General features: G+C 41.7%; 1 protein-coding gene across 4 annotated transcripts in view; it reads left to right on the top strand.

Annotated features, from left to right (window-relative positions):
* The window catches only part of phc2b (polyhomeotic homolog 2b (Drosophila)), a 39,003-nt gene extending 29,621 nt beyond the window's left edge, over positions 1-9,382 (top strand). For 2 of the 4 annotated variants that reach the window (XM_003976082.3, XM_029826407.1), the window contains exons 10-15: positions 4,220-4,467; positions 5,201-5,330; positions 5,764-5,869; positions 5,946-6,060; positions 6,731-7,055; positions 7,355-9,382. In XM_003976082.3, the coding sequence (XP_003976131.2) occupies positions 4,220-4,467; positions 5,201-5,330; positions 5,764-5,869; positions 5,946-6,060; positions 6,731-7,055; positions 7,355-7,509 (1,079 nt within the window). In that variant the 3' untranslated portion in view covers positions 7,510-9,382. Of the gene's footprint in view, positions 1-4,219; positions 4,468-5,200; positions 5,331-5,763; positions 5,870-5,945; positions 6,061-6,512; positions 6,583-6,730; positions 7,056-7,354 lie in introns of those variants that run through there. The other 2 variants (XM_029826409.1, XM_029826408.1) reach the window with 2 other exon arrangements.
* Positions 9,383-14,795: the final 5,413 nt, after the last annotated feature.

Raw genomic sequence — 14,795 nt, 5'->3', positions numbered from 1 at the left:
TCTAAAACATCTTCTAAGTCTTCTTTTTCAAATTGATCAAATTTTGTGCCCTGATTTGTTTTAATTTTTGTGACATCTTTTTCCGGTTCTAGTCATTGCTGGGGTGGATTAGAACCTTGCTGCTGTCCTCTATTGTTTCTCTGGTCACGTTGTTTCTTTCTGCAATCACGTTCCCAGTGTCCATAATTTTTACAATAATGACACTGATCATTTTCACGGAATTGCCTCCTCCTCCCCTTCCACCTCGGCCTCGCCCACGCCCTTGGCCTCGGCCTCAGCTTGGGAAAGGATTGGCATTGAAAAACATGCCTGTTAATTGATTCTTTTTTCTTTCTTTTTTGGCATTGTCTTTCAGCATGCATAGCATGTTGTTCATAGCGGCCTAGGTTACAAGTTCCGAAATCAACTAACTGTCTCTCTACCCATGATTTTATCTCTGATTTTGATCCCCCATGTATAGCTTGCTTTAACTGCTGTTGGTAGGGACCTTCTGGTTCTTCCGCATACGGAATTTCACTATTCTTCCGGAACACATCTTTCATTCTCATACTATAGTCTTCAAAACTTTCATCAGTCTTTTGTCTCGTGGCCGTAATGGTGCTGTAGTCAGCTCGTCTGTTAAAAGTAGTTCGCATGCGCTCGTACAGTCTGTCAAGTCTGTCATTTAGTTCTTGGCTGCCAGGCTGCCATGGTTGTTGAGTGGCTGGATCCACTGGGACCCAATCTCCTCTAACAGTGCCCCATTTTTTGCCATTAACGCACATGAGGACTTGCTGTGTTTCAGTACCGTTAGTATGGTAACTTCTTAGTAACTGTCTTATGTCTTGGATGCACGACTCTACGTCCATTCGGGGCGAGGTTATGTCATCACAAGCTTTTTTACAGTCTTCTGGAGTCCAGGTTCTATACACCAAGATAGTAGGATCTTGACCCTGCACACCGGCTTGTGGATTTGCAACCTGGATCAATGGGTACATCTGCACAGTGTTGTCCTGCATGTGGTAATTTCTGTACTGGGCTCCCGATGGAGAGGGGCCCAAAAAAGGATTAGTGTTTGGAGCAAGGGGGGCTAAGGCTCCGGGCGGGTCCAATGGGACCGCCTGAGGGGGAGCTAGTGGAACAGGAGGTGGAGGAACATACGGAGGAGGCACATTTATCAATTGACTCCTGCATCCTGTTTCGTTGTCCTCCGCCCTCACGTACGCACTCAGCGATGGGTATAAGGAGTTCTTATTTTTCTCTTCTTTTTCTCTTTTTCGTTTCTCTTTTTCTTGATTTTGTTTTTCTCTTCTATATTTTGATTCAGTGAGCCTGAGATGACATTGTGTCAACCCCACATTTACTTTTGGATGTTTCTTTCCATATTCTATTAAATCTTCTTTTAATTTTATAATATTGCCTGGCCTGTCTAAGTTACCATCCCAATCGAACTTAGTCATCCACAGCTGAACATATGAGCATGAACCTGGATATTTGTCTTCCATGTGTTTACATGATGCTGGAATTTCGAATTCAGCACCCTTTGTGGAATGTTGGTTGCCCATGTTTGCACTTTATTTTATCAGTTTTTATGTATTTGGGTGGAGATTTCTGATCTCCCGACTGAACAACCCTCAATCCATACAGGATATCTAGTTCAGTCCATCCGCCATGGCCTCTTTTTTAATCAGGAGAGTATACACCAAGCTTCTACCTCCGAGGAGGCGGGTGTATCTTGCCTCTGCTTCTCTCCCGATGACCAGGCAGGTAATACAGTGGTATATTTCGTGTAGCGCTTTTTGTGTCTTATACTCACTCCGTTGCTTCTATGGTTTCTCTCTGAGTTGTTTTGGTGCCTTCTTCCCGTCACTGGAGATGGTCGCCCTGGGAGGGACGAAGACCGGCCTTCCGTCAACTCGTTATGAAAGGTCTTTCACTTCGGACGTCTTTTGACTCCGGCTGCGCGCAGACTTCGGTGTTCGGTCGTCCCACGGCGCTCCTCTCCAGGTCTTGGGATCCGGCTCGAAGGACCAAATTTTGTGAGGGTGAAGTTTTGATCACCCGCGCTGTTCGTTCACTAGACTCAGAGTAACCACGCAAACAACAGGAGTTCCTTGCAAGGGAGAGCTGAGCAGCAGTTCAAGCTTCCTCTGTCAACTCCGTTCATCTGCTGCTCGCTCACCTCTTTTATTGGTGCAAACAGAATGGGTGTCCAAACAGGGTTTCATAACTCATTGTCTTCTGACATCTTCTCCCATCTTAACAAACTTCTCTAATCTTGACCAACAGGATACATCTGGGTGCTGGGCTTGGTTGTCAGCAACTTCAGCACCTTTACGAAACACTCTCATGTTCTTCTTTTCTTATCAACATTCCTCAAACACTCAAAATCTACATACAATAGCATTTAAAGATAATACTGATAACAACAATAACAATAATTCTTCTCACAGGTGCGTGAGATCGACAGATAGATCGGTGCAGTATCAGCAGTAATGTGGACTCTGCACCGGTCCGTTGTGGTGAAGAGAGCGCTGAGCCAAAAGACGAAGCTCTCGATTTACCGGTCGATCTTCGTTCCTACTCTCACCTATGGTCATGAGCTTTGGGTAGTGACCGAAAGGTGTACAGGGCATATCCCTCCGGTAGGAGCCCCCCGGGAAGACCCAGCACACGCTGGAGAAACTATGTCTCTCGACTGGTCTGGGAACGCCTGGGGATTCCCCCGGACGAGCTGGAAGAAGTAGCTGGGGAGAGGGAAGTCTGGGCCTCTCTGCTTAGGCTGCTGCCCCTGCGATGGATGGATGGATTGATTGATTGATTGATTGACTGACTGATTGATTGATTGATTGATTAATGTTGACATGAATCACTATCTTTAGAAAATTGCTTCTCCAAAGTAGTTCCAAACAGTACTAATCATAAAATGATAGATGAATAGAGGATTCTTTGTGGACTGAGTTTTATGCGATGTACATTGAGGTCTCTGGGGTTACGGTACCTTGCATCTTTCATTGGACACTTTCCACTGTTCAACCAGTAATCAATAAAAATGGCTGAAGTGAAAGTATTTGTTAGAATTGCAGAGCTGTAAAATGCTATATTATAGTACCATCACCAGTTCCAGAACTATATTCTCCTAATCTTCTCCCTTAACACCATCATATCGCAACATTTGCTTTATGAAAGCTGTAACACCGTAAGTGACTAAACCAAATCTATATAAAATAAGGGCAGAAAATTAATCATGTCATTTGTGTTTAATTCCTGCCCAGCCTACATGCAGAGCAGTGAGCTTTTGCTAGGTGGGTTTGCATCCATAACAAAAGCGCAAGTGCTGCAGTTGAGGCAAAAAAGTAAAACCTTTTCAGAATTGAGCTGGAGCATTTTATCTCAGCTGAAAGGTGCAGTGTTGCTACTGCAGGCTAAGGAGGATTGGAAGCGACATCAGCTGCAGGAGGGATCAGAAGGGCGGATCTTTATCATAAAGGATTTTTCACATCCCAGAGGCAGAACCAGCCGCGCAGTAAAAACACAATTACGGTCACACGAATAGGAGCGACGAGGCGTTGTGGGTGGGACCATTACAAGAAAGGAAGGTTAAGTTGCACATTTGTGAGGTCTGAAGATGGTGGTAAGAACAATTCTCCGACAAAACACCAGCAATGCTTTGTAAATTATCAGGTTTTGTTTACAGTAACCTTTTGAAGCTTCAGGGAAGCTCATCAGTTTGACTTCAGGTAACTGGAAACTGATGGGAAAAAATTTACATTTTCTAACAATAGTAAATGTTGTCTCATCAGCAGATCTATTGCATTGAAGGCTCAACTGCAATGTTTATTGAGATGTAAATCTGGTATTGTATAAACATATCTGCTTCTTTCCTGTGTTTAAGGCTTGTTGACACATTTTATTGTTACCCTTACAGGTTTCTTTATCAAGGATTGCACATGATGGCATGTTTTTTATGTGATATCACATTATTACAACAATATTCATATCAGAATTAAACTTTTGCTAAGTATAGATCTAGCAGCAAATGTTTTAATTAAATGTTGAATACTGGATTTTAAACAAATTAAGGATGGTGATCATGCTGTGCATAATTTAGCTCAAAATAGTTAAAATGCCCAGTTATCATATATTATTAACATTTTAGCTTTAAAAATTATTCATAATAAGTGCAGCTTCTGTCTCCCTTTACGTTAACTTCACTGTGTTGTCTTAATTCATTGTTCAGGAGGGACTCCAACCAAGAGGCCCAATGCTTCACCAGTGACCCCACATCCAGCCATGACCTCAGGAAATGAGACTGAAATGAGACTGCCCGTCACTGAAATGAGACTGCCCGTCACACCCAGTGTGACGGGCAGTGCACCGCAGAACGGAGAGAACAAGCCGCCACAGGCCATTGTGAAGCCCCAGGTCCTCACACATGTTATCGAGGGGTTTGTCATCCAGGAGGGAGCGGAGCCATTTCCTGTGTGTGTAAGTGTACAATCCCTGCTTCAGTGGAAGCAAGATGGGATTAACTACCCTGGAGCAGGCGTGCTCGAGAACGAATGCATGCAAGGGGCTGTCAGCGGCAAAACACCAACCCTAGGCTACTACCAATCATGACAGCTAACAGCTTCTGTTTGATTCAGTCATTAATTACCGTATTTTCACGACCATAAAGCACACCATATTAAAAGGCGCAGTCTTAGTTACGGATGCTATTTCTGTATTTAACACATACATAAGGTGCACCGGATTATAGGGCAAATATTATAGGGTAAATCATACACTACCTTAAAACATGCATGCTAGCGTGTATTTAGCAATGTACTCACGTTATTTTTTGATCAGTTCTCCATCGAACGTGCCAGGTTCCCTCTCGTCATTGTCAAGAGTCATTCTCGTTGCCGTGCGGCTCCTCATGAATGATGCCGGCTTTTGTGGAAGCCGAAAAGCATTTACAGATTTTGGAACTCGGTGCACACATAAGGTGCACCACATTATAAGGTGCCCTGTCCATTTTGGAGACAATTGAAGACTTGTGCACCTTATGGTCGCGTAAATACAGTATACTAGACAGAGAAGCTTTGGGAGGGCAGATGCAGCTTCGTAGGTAATAAGATGCAACATCATCTATATTGTCTACTGAATTTGTCAGTCTTGTGGTTGAGGTTTGATTAAGTTGCGTTTTTTATATTTTAAAATGTCCCCCCTTCCCCACTAGGTGGAGCATTTGCCCATTCTTATCGACAGCGCAAAGAAGTTGGATCATCAGCTGTCCTCTGATCCAGACAACACACCAGTCAGCAACGCTGCCAATAGCGACTCTGAAACTGATGACATCAGCCAGCCAGGTGACACAAGACACATATTTATTTTTGTATGCAAGAATGTGTCACACCTGTGATGGATTTGTAAAATTGGAGAATGGAGGAACTCAGGGCTTCTTCCAGTTTAGGGAGCGTAGAAATACATTCACCCATTGACCATCGTGTCCTGACAGTTTTTGCCATTATTTTTATCACACACAGCTGGGAACTGGCGTGCAACTACTTTAGAAAATTGTCATTTCTGTTCAGTTCATTCATCACAGAAAATGACCTCACCAACACATTTGTATCTCACAAAATAGATACAGTCTTATAAAGATATCTTATTTAGTTTTAGCTGAAATACTGACATTCTCAAATGAACACTCTTTTTGGTGAGGTATAGGTCATCTCACTATATTCTAATTTAAATTATTTTCTTTCCTTCTTTCCTTCTTTCCTCTCTGATTTCTGACAGAAAAAGAACAGGAACCAAAGCTGACATGTGAATACTGTGGTTGGGTAGACTTCGCCTACACTTTCAAAGGCTCCAAAAGATTCTGCTCTGTGGTTTGTGCCAAAAGGCAAGTGGCTGTACACTTCCTATTAAGTTTGGTTTTGTGGGGGATTGAATCTTGAATGATGTACTCTTCTGGACAGGTACAATGTGGGTTGTACAAAGAGGATGGGCCTTTTCCATCCAGAAAAGAACAAGCAAGTGAATAATTGGCGCAGAAAATCTCAGAGCCGTGCCAGCATAGAGGCCAAGAAGCAGGTACTCCCTCACTTCCTCCTGAAGCTGTTACTTTCCACCAAATGTCTGCGACCTGTTTGCATAGTCGATGCTTTTATTTGAAGTGTCATTGACTTCCTTCTTTTCTTTGTAAAACCACATGATCTTATCATTGTTAAGTTGTAACCAGTGTGGACAGAAGTGTATTCAAATCTTGTGGACATGACTGTCTGAATGTCAAAAACTATTTGATAAAGATTTTGATCTAGATCTTTGAGTAATCCAGTCACAACTTCACATCTGCCAACAGCATCTAAGTGGTGTTGATTATAATCTTGCTGTATTTTGGATAAAAATTCAGCTCGCAAACATGTTTTTGTCATTTTCATCTTTTAAAAGTAGATTTATTTTGATTTAGTTTTAAAATTGATCTTTCATTTAGCCTTGATTTGTCTTTATGTTTGTGCCAGTATTTCTTTCTTTTTATTATCCAGACAGTTCAGCATGTCAAAGATGAAATTTCCAGGCATTGGTAAGAATTCAGGACCCCTCAGCTCTTAGCAGGTGTGCTGTATATATTTAAAGCAGCTGTCAAATATACTACCCAATGTATTTTTGACGTCGCATAAGTTGTCCAAGAAGTTTTTCAGTGAGGATTTATTTCTCATATGCCCAACTTTGACATCATTTGTGTGCCTCTTTGTCCTTTCAGAAGCTGACCCTGTCCCCACAGCAGACTCAAGGCAGCTCTGTATCCTCGCCTCATGCCTCACAGCCAAGCCAGGAGGAGTCTAGTCTCTGTTCAGACATGTCCAGTTGTGAGGAACCACCGTCTCCTCTGTCAGCAGCCAGCTCGGGGGCCCTGGCTCCACCCCCAGCTCCATCACAGGTTCCCGTCCACCGGCACCCGAGCCGGGCTTCAGACCTGGAGAGTTGCCCTGAAAGAGATGCAGCCTTGCTCAGACAGCGCTTCTTACCCAATGACCCCACCAAGTGGAATGTGGAGGAAGTTTATGACTTCATCAGATCACTGCCAGGTCAGATGAGGAGACACAAAGTTGTTATTACACATGACAGAATGTAAAGCACTGCACTGTAACAGAAACAAATTCCATTAGTCACAATGCACAATGTTGCTCAAACAAAACAAAATGTAGTTTGAGTAGATACTTGATATTATTGTTTTAGCAGTGGGTATTAGTTGTGTTCATTTGCAAATTGCTTCTTTTTATGTATTTTATGAAAATGCTAAATATTGGATCCCACAACTCTATTTTACTCTTGCATACTGTGCGCCTAATTATTCTATATCTGTTTTCCATTGCTGTTTTTGCAGGTTGTCAAGAGATAGCAGATGAGTTTCGGTCTCAGGAGATTGACGGACAGGCCTTGCTCCTGTTAAAAGAGGACCACCTGATGAGTACTATGAACATTAAACTGGGACCTGCACTCAAGATCTTTGCACGCATCAATATGCTTAAAGATTCTTAGCAGGAAAGAAAATAGGCGTGTGTGTGTTGTACTTTGATCTCTGTGTGTTTAAATGTATGGGAGAATAGCAGAGTGTAGCAAACAGTGAATTTCTCAACTCCATTCTTAATACCCACAAATAGATGAAAAAGCAGCCACAATCTCAGTTCTACCCTCTGTTTTCAGCTAAAGCAGGACTGACTAAACATTAGCCTTTTAAATAGGTCACTTCTGGGTACAGATTGGTCAAGGTTCTGGACTGTAGTCAACAAAGAGGAAAATTACAGTTTTTTAACAGCACATTAGCCCTCCAAGCGAATCTAGACATGACAACTTTGCTGTATTTTTAGAGAAAGTAAAGCCGGGCACTAGTGAAAATTTTTTGTGACTCTTTTTGTACCAGTAATAACACATTTGCTTGAATAAGCTAAAAATACTGCTCAGTTATGTAGAAAATAGATAATTTCATGCATAAGGAAACATCAAACTTGCTCTAAATGTAAAGGTCCTATACCTGTAAGACAAAATATAACAAGCTATGCATTCACAATAAGTTTTTTATTAAATGATAATGTTCATCAGCAACTTGCAACTGCAGAAATCTCTCTTTGGAGCAATATTGGTACAGAACAGAAATGTAGTATATTAAGGTGTATAAAATGGATAAACACAGACCTAATTGTGATGATGATGATTAGTATTAACATTATTATATATAATTAAATGACTAACTTGAAAATTCAGCTTCACGTCTACCATATACCATATACCACTGTGCAATCTGCCTTTGTTTTTTTTCTGTCAAATTCACTCAAACGGTGCAAGGTGACAGGCACCGTATACAACCGCCCTCATGAAGAAAATGCTAAGCAGTTCTTATTACTTGAAATTTGTCTTGAGGGGGTTGTGGATTTTGATTATCATAATGCTCTTTGGGATTAGGGTAGAATGGGTAGGGATGATGAGCTCTTAAATTGCCTTTTATCTTCACAGCTTCATGCTTCCTGTGTGTAAAATTTGCAAATGCTCAGAATGTAGATGCTCACGTTGTTACATATACTATGTAGACACAAGTGTAAAATAGTTTTTTGGTTTTAGATACATGTTTGCACGTATTACCGTTTTATTTGAATTGTAGATGTAAATGGCTACATTTTTATTCCACCCCTGGTTATTAGAGATTTGTTACAGATGCCGAGGGTACGTGTTGCCCAAAACAACCTTCAGACTTGAAGAAACAGTAGTGGATTTGTGATTTGTCTTACAATGGAGATGTGCTCTACATAGTTTTGTTACTGCGTGAATGAAAAAGCTGTGTTTGAATCTGACAATAGAAGATTGGAGTAATTTATTTGCCTATTCTCATTCTGTGGAGACTCTTTTGCAGTTTCTCAAATGTAGGCTCACAGCTCTGAGTGCAATGATTGAATGCCTTACTCTGGTATTGATTTCCCCTTCATGAGAAACTAAAGAGTTTTGGCCTGGAGATATAAGCTGTTTGCAAATATTTTTTTGTCACGCTTTCAAAACGAATAATGTATTTGATTTTGACTATTTTTCGAGGCACAATTTGGGTACTCTGTTCCACATTGCCACTTATTTGTGTTTGCTTTGTTGTGAGGGGAGCCTCATCTTAGACTGCCATTTAAGTTATCCTTGTTATTTTAAAGCAAAAAGTAAATCATATTTTTTTATATGCAATTGTACAAAAGTCAAGGCTTTAAAAAAAAAAAAAAATGTATTTGTCATAAAAATATGATTATAGATGTTTGTGGCTGTGATTAAAAGTTTAAAGATGTTTTAGAGAAGGCTTTGTTTGTATTTATAAAAAAATGTTTGTTACACAACAATTTGCAGTCATGAATAATTTACAATAAACTGTTTCGTATGAGGCTTATTGTGATTCTTTGATTATTGCTTTTTGTGGTTACTGTTTTATTTGAATTGTAGCAAAAGGAAAATAGCTTCTTGTAAAGAAAGCTGAAAATAGATTTTTAAGGGACCACATCTTCAAGAAGCATGTAGTTAAAGCATTTATTGCAACCTGCTGTTTTGATTTCTCAGTTTAGGATTTGAATATATGCTGAATTTGTGTTTATTTTCCCCAAATGACAATATGCATGAGCTCCAGAGGTTATATCTGAGGACAAATTGCATTTGCGATACTCTTCTAGGTTGGTATCTTGACTCATTGAAGGTGATAAAAGGTACCTGAAACACACTACCTGCATGTTTTCAGAAAGCGGGTCTTTAATACCATAGATCTCATCAAAGGGTGAGAGCAACAATATGCAAAAAAGTGTCCAGCTGGTGATGGGTTCTCCACCACCTCTTCTGGACTTCCTTGGTCTACCTGGTTGGCCTTTCCAGTGGGATATACTTTGCTCAAAGATTAAGCCTTGCCAAAATGCACGGGTGGTATGGTAATGTAATAATAGTTCCTTTCATCTCCCCATTTTGAAACTGTGGCAATTCTAGAGCTAATGCATGCAAACAAGTGATCACCTCCAAGGATATCTTCGGTTATCAGATCCACAGACCTTCCCCAGTGGTGGAGACTCCCTACCTGCTTTGGTGGCTCCATGACAGTCATTGTGTCATTTAGACAAAAGAATATAGGACACTTCTGAGTCCAAGGTAGTTTTCTCTGTCAACTGGACTGTGTTTCTTCTCTTTGAAGATTGAGGATATACACAGACGACACTTCTGAGGTAATTAGAATGAGTAAACTAAAGTGCGAGTTTGGTTGCTGCAGCTTTGGAAATTTCAGCACCAATCACATACAAAGTATGAGCTGGGGTCATGATTAAGCTGGACAGCCAGGGGCATTCATATTGTGCAACTAGAGGTGAAATTCTTTGATGATGAAAGATGGATGATAGCGACAGCATTAGCCGATAATGTTTTTATCTCCAAAAGTTGGAGTGTCGAAGATGTTCAAAGACAACCATAAATTAAATCAAGTTACATGAAGGTGGTGTTTTTCCCACCACCCACGGGGCAGCTACTGTGAAACCTTTAATGAATTGACAATAGCACTTTAAAAAGTGGCCAGATGGTACAGTGGTTTATAATGCCCCCCTCACATCTGGAAGATTCCAGTTCTGTGTTTGATTCCCTTTTGCATGTTCTGCAGGTTTAATGTTTTCCTCATAGAAAATACATAGAAAAGCATGCATCCTCAGTAAGCCTCGTTGGCTGTGTCCTTTGCAGGATGCTGTATGCAGATAAAGGGACTGATGGATGGACTAAATGGCGACCATAAGAGTTGGATGCTCTGGGGCATTGAAGAAACCCAGAAGGTGTTATGCATACCTGTGAACATTGCTGTGTATCTGTGTTTAAGATTCCGAAAATCATATCAATAAAACAAAGCAAAAGCATGCACTAGCTGCACTATTTCAATGTCCAACATCCCGAATTCCTCTTCTTAATCATCTGAATTTACCGTAGTGCAACCACCAAAGGCGCACAGCAGATTTTGGAACTCAGTCCACACGCAAGGCGCACCATATTATAAGGCGCACCGTCGATTTTTGAGAAAATCTCAGTGTTTTAGGTGCGCCTTATAGTCGTAAAAAAACGTTAACTGTTGACTAGGTTTTGTATTTACAAAGTATAGAAACAGAATAAATGAATACAAATAAGATTAGAACATTATAAGCATATATACAGCATATATTATAAGCATATATATATACATATTATAATATATACATATTATAAACATTATAAGCATATATACATAAATATAGAATAAAATAGAAATAAAATTACAACATAAACATTACACAATTATTGTTGAGTAGGTTTGGATGAATTATAGAGTCTGATGGCAGACGGCAGGAATGACTTCCTGTACCTTAGAGCAGCGAGGCTGCAGGAGTCTGTTGCTGAAACTGCTTCCCAGTTTGTCCACTGTGTTACGGAGGGGGTGGGAGGGACTGTCCATGATTGTCTGCAATTTCAGCACCATCCTGTCCCTCACCACCTCGTCCAAGTTTGCAAGTTTACAGCCAACAACAGACCCTACCTTTTTAATGAGTTTGTTGAGTCTGTTGGCATCCTTTGCTTTAATGCCTGCACCCCAGCACACTACAGCAAAGAAGATGGTGCTAGCCATGACAGACTGGTAGAACATGTGGAGCATCCTGCTGGAAACACTGAAGGACCTGAGTCTCCTGAGCAAATAGAGTCTGCTCATGGCCTTCTTGTAGACAGCATCGGTGTTTGTGGACCACTCAAGTTTATTGTCGAGCTGAACACCCAGGAACCTGTAAGATGGGACTATTTCCACTTCTTTCCCACTAATGAAGACTGGGGAGGGTGGGGACTTGCTTTTACTGAAATCCACCACCATCTCCTTCGTCTTGGTCACATTGAGCTGCAGAAGGTTCTCCCTGCTCCACCTAACAAAACTCTCCACAAGGTCCCTGTATTCATCCTCTTTTCTATTCTCCACACATCCGACTATGACTGTGTTATCCGAGTACTTCTGGAGGTGACATGTCTCAGAGTTGTACTGGAAGTCAGCTGTGTAGGTGGTGAACAGAAAGGGGGAGAGCACAGTTTCTTTGGGGAGCCCCTGTGTTGCTCATCAGGGGGTCGGACACACAGCTCTGCAGTCTCACAAACTGTGGTGGACCTGTCAGGTAGTCCTCGATCCAAGAAACAAGGGGAGCATCCATCTGCATCTTCTCCAACTTTACAACCACCAGTATGTTTTCTCGATATCAGCCACTTCCTCAATTTGTCGGTGGTACATACCATGCAGGTATTTGTAACTGTCCTGCACATCTCTAATGTTCCCTTCAGGTAGTTCAGCCCCATAAGTTGCGATCACCTTTCTTCTTCCAGATATCATCTGCTCACATTTATCTAGTCTGAATGACATCCCGTTGTCTTTGCTGTAGATCCTAGTGAGGTAAATCAAGGAGTCAATGTCACGCTCATTCTTGGCATACAGCTGGATGTCATCCATGTAGAGGAGGTGGCTGACGGTTGTTCCACTTCGGAACTGATACCCATAGCCACTCTTGGTGATGATCTGGCTGAGAGGGTGTAGGCCTATGCAGAACAGCAGGGCAGAACAGAACAAAAATCAGAACAGCAAGCATCTCCTTCATATATGCCACATCTGATGTTCACCCGCGCAATTGGCTTTGAGTTGGCCTCCAGAGTCATCTTCCACAGCTTCATGGAGCTCTGGATTAATTCTCTTAGTGTCCTGTTGATGTTATACAACTTTAGGCACTCTGTTATCATGTGTGCGGCATTGAGTCATAGGCTTTCTTGTAATCAATCTAGGCAGTGCACAGGTTGGTGTGCTGCGTCCTACAGTCCTGGGTGATTGCCCTGTCGACCAGTAGCTGGTGATGATGCCGCTATGATGCCTGATAGGAGCTTCCATGTGGTGCTGAGGCAGGTTATGGGCCGGTAGTTGGACGGTATTGTGCCCTTCTGGGGGTCCTTCATTATGAACATGTGTCAGTGTTCCCTCAGAACCCACTCCTGTCAGACCATTATTTGATCACTTTCACATTTATGATTAAGGATTCTTCTATCCTCAGAACAAAGTCTTACTATAGCAGATGTCTTTCAGATAATGCTATAGCTAAGTTTAAGGAAGTGATCCCTGTGCTGATCCCAGGACCACTGTGTGTTTCCCCAGGGGTAAATCATTATAATCTTAGCCCTACTGAGGTTGACTCTATTGCAGAAGGTGCAGCAACCTCACTGAGAATCACGCTTGATTCTGTTGCCCCCCTGAAAAAGAAAATAGTAACTCAGAGGAGGTGTGCCCCCTGGTATAATTCACATATCAGGACCCTCAAGCAGAAAGTGCAAAGACTGGAAAGGAAGTGGCATTCTTGTAAAATACACAGCTATCATGTAGCCTGGAAAGACTGTCTATTAGTTTATAAAAAGGCCCTCCGTAAGGCTAGAACAGCTTATTTTTCTTTTTTAATTGAGGAAAATAAGAGCAACCCCAGGTTTCTTTTTAGCACTGTGGCCAAATTAACTAAGAGTCACAGTGTTTTAGATCCGCGTATCCCTTCTTCACTTAGTGGTGAAGACTTCATGAGCTTCTTCACTGATAAAGTTCTAGCTATCAGAGAAAAAGCTAACCAGGCCATCCCTACAACTGGACCATCACCAGATGTGCTGACTGTGGGAACATTCAGGTTCTCCAACGAGCCCTTAAACTCCTTCACCCCTATATATTTTTCTGAGGCGTCATCGCTAATTCAGAAATCCAAGACCACCACGTGTCTTTTAGATCCCATCCCAACACACCTGTTGAAGGATGTTTTACCATTGATAGGCAGTTCTATCCTGGACCAGATCAATGGTTCTTTAGTGTCAGGTTATGTACCCCGGTCCTACAAGGTGGCAGTGATTAAGCCGTTGCTTAAAAAACCATCACTGGATCCTGACGTGTTAGTAAACTATAGGCCGATATCCAACCTTCCTTTTATCTCTAAAGTTCTTGAGAAGGTGGTGGTGACTCAGTTACTGGAGCACCTGCAGAGAAACAGCCTGTTTGAGAGGTTTCAGTCAGGCTTTAGAGCTCATCACAGCACAGAAACAGCACTTCTTAAAGTTACTAATGATCTTCTCATAGCTTCAGATCATGGACTGGTCTCTATGCTGGTTCTGCTGGATCTCAGTGCTGCTTTTGATACAGTTGATCACAGCATCCTGTTACATAGACTGGAACATGTGATTGGGATTAAAGGGACAGCACTAGACTGGTTTAGATCATATTTATCTGATAGATACCAGTTTGCTCATGTCCATGGTGTTCCCTCCTCATACAGTAGGGTTAGCCATGGGGTTCCTCAAGGTTCTGTACTTGGACCAATCCTCTTCACCTTGTACATGCTTCCCTTAGGAAACATTATTCGGCAGCATGGGATACATTTTCATTGTTATGCTGATGACACTCAGCTTTATTTATCCATGAAACCAGAGGAGACAGAGAAGTTAGTGAAGCTGCAGACCTGTCTTAAAGACATAAAGTCCTGGATGTCTTCAAATTTCCTTCTCCTTAATTCAGGAAAAACTGAGGTCATGGTGTTTGGTCCTGAACCTCTCAGGGATAGATTAGATCACATGATCACTCTAGATGGTATCTCATTAACATCTAGTCTCTCTGTGAGGAATCTAGGAGTAACTTTTGATCAAAATCTCTCCTTCAATTCACACATTAAATTAGTCTCGAGAAGTGCCTTTTTTCACCTGAGGAACATCACAAAGATCAGGAAGCTACTGACGCGGCATGATGCTGAAAAGTTAATTCATGC

Source organism: Takifugu rubripes, chromosome 19 (genome assembly GCF_901000725.2).
Source record: "Takifugu rubripes chromosome 19, fTakRub1.2, whole genome shotgun sequence".
Classification (NCBI taxonomy): Eukaryota; Metazoa; Chordata; class Actinopteri; order Tetraodontiformes; family Tetraodontidae; genus Takifugu; species Takifugu rubripes.
The sequence above is the reverse complement of the archived record's forward strand: the minus strand, read 5'-3'. Positions and strand labels throughout refer to the sequence as shown.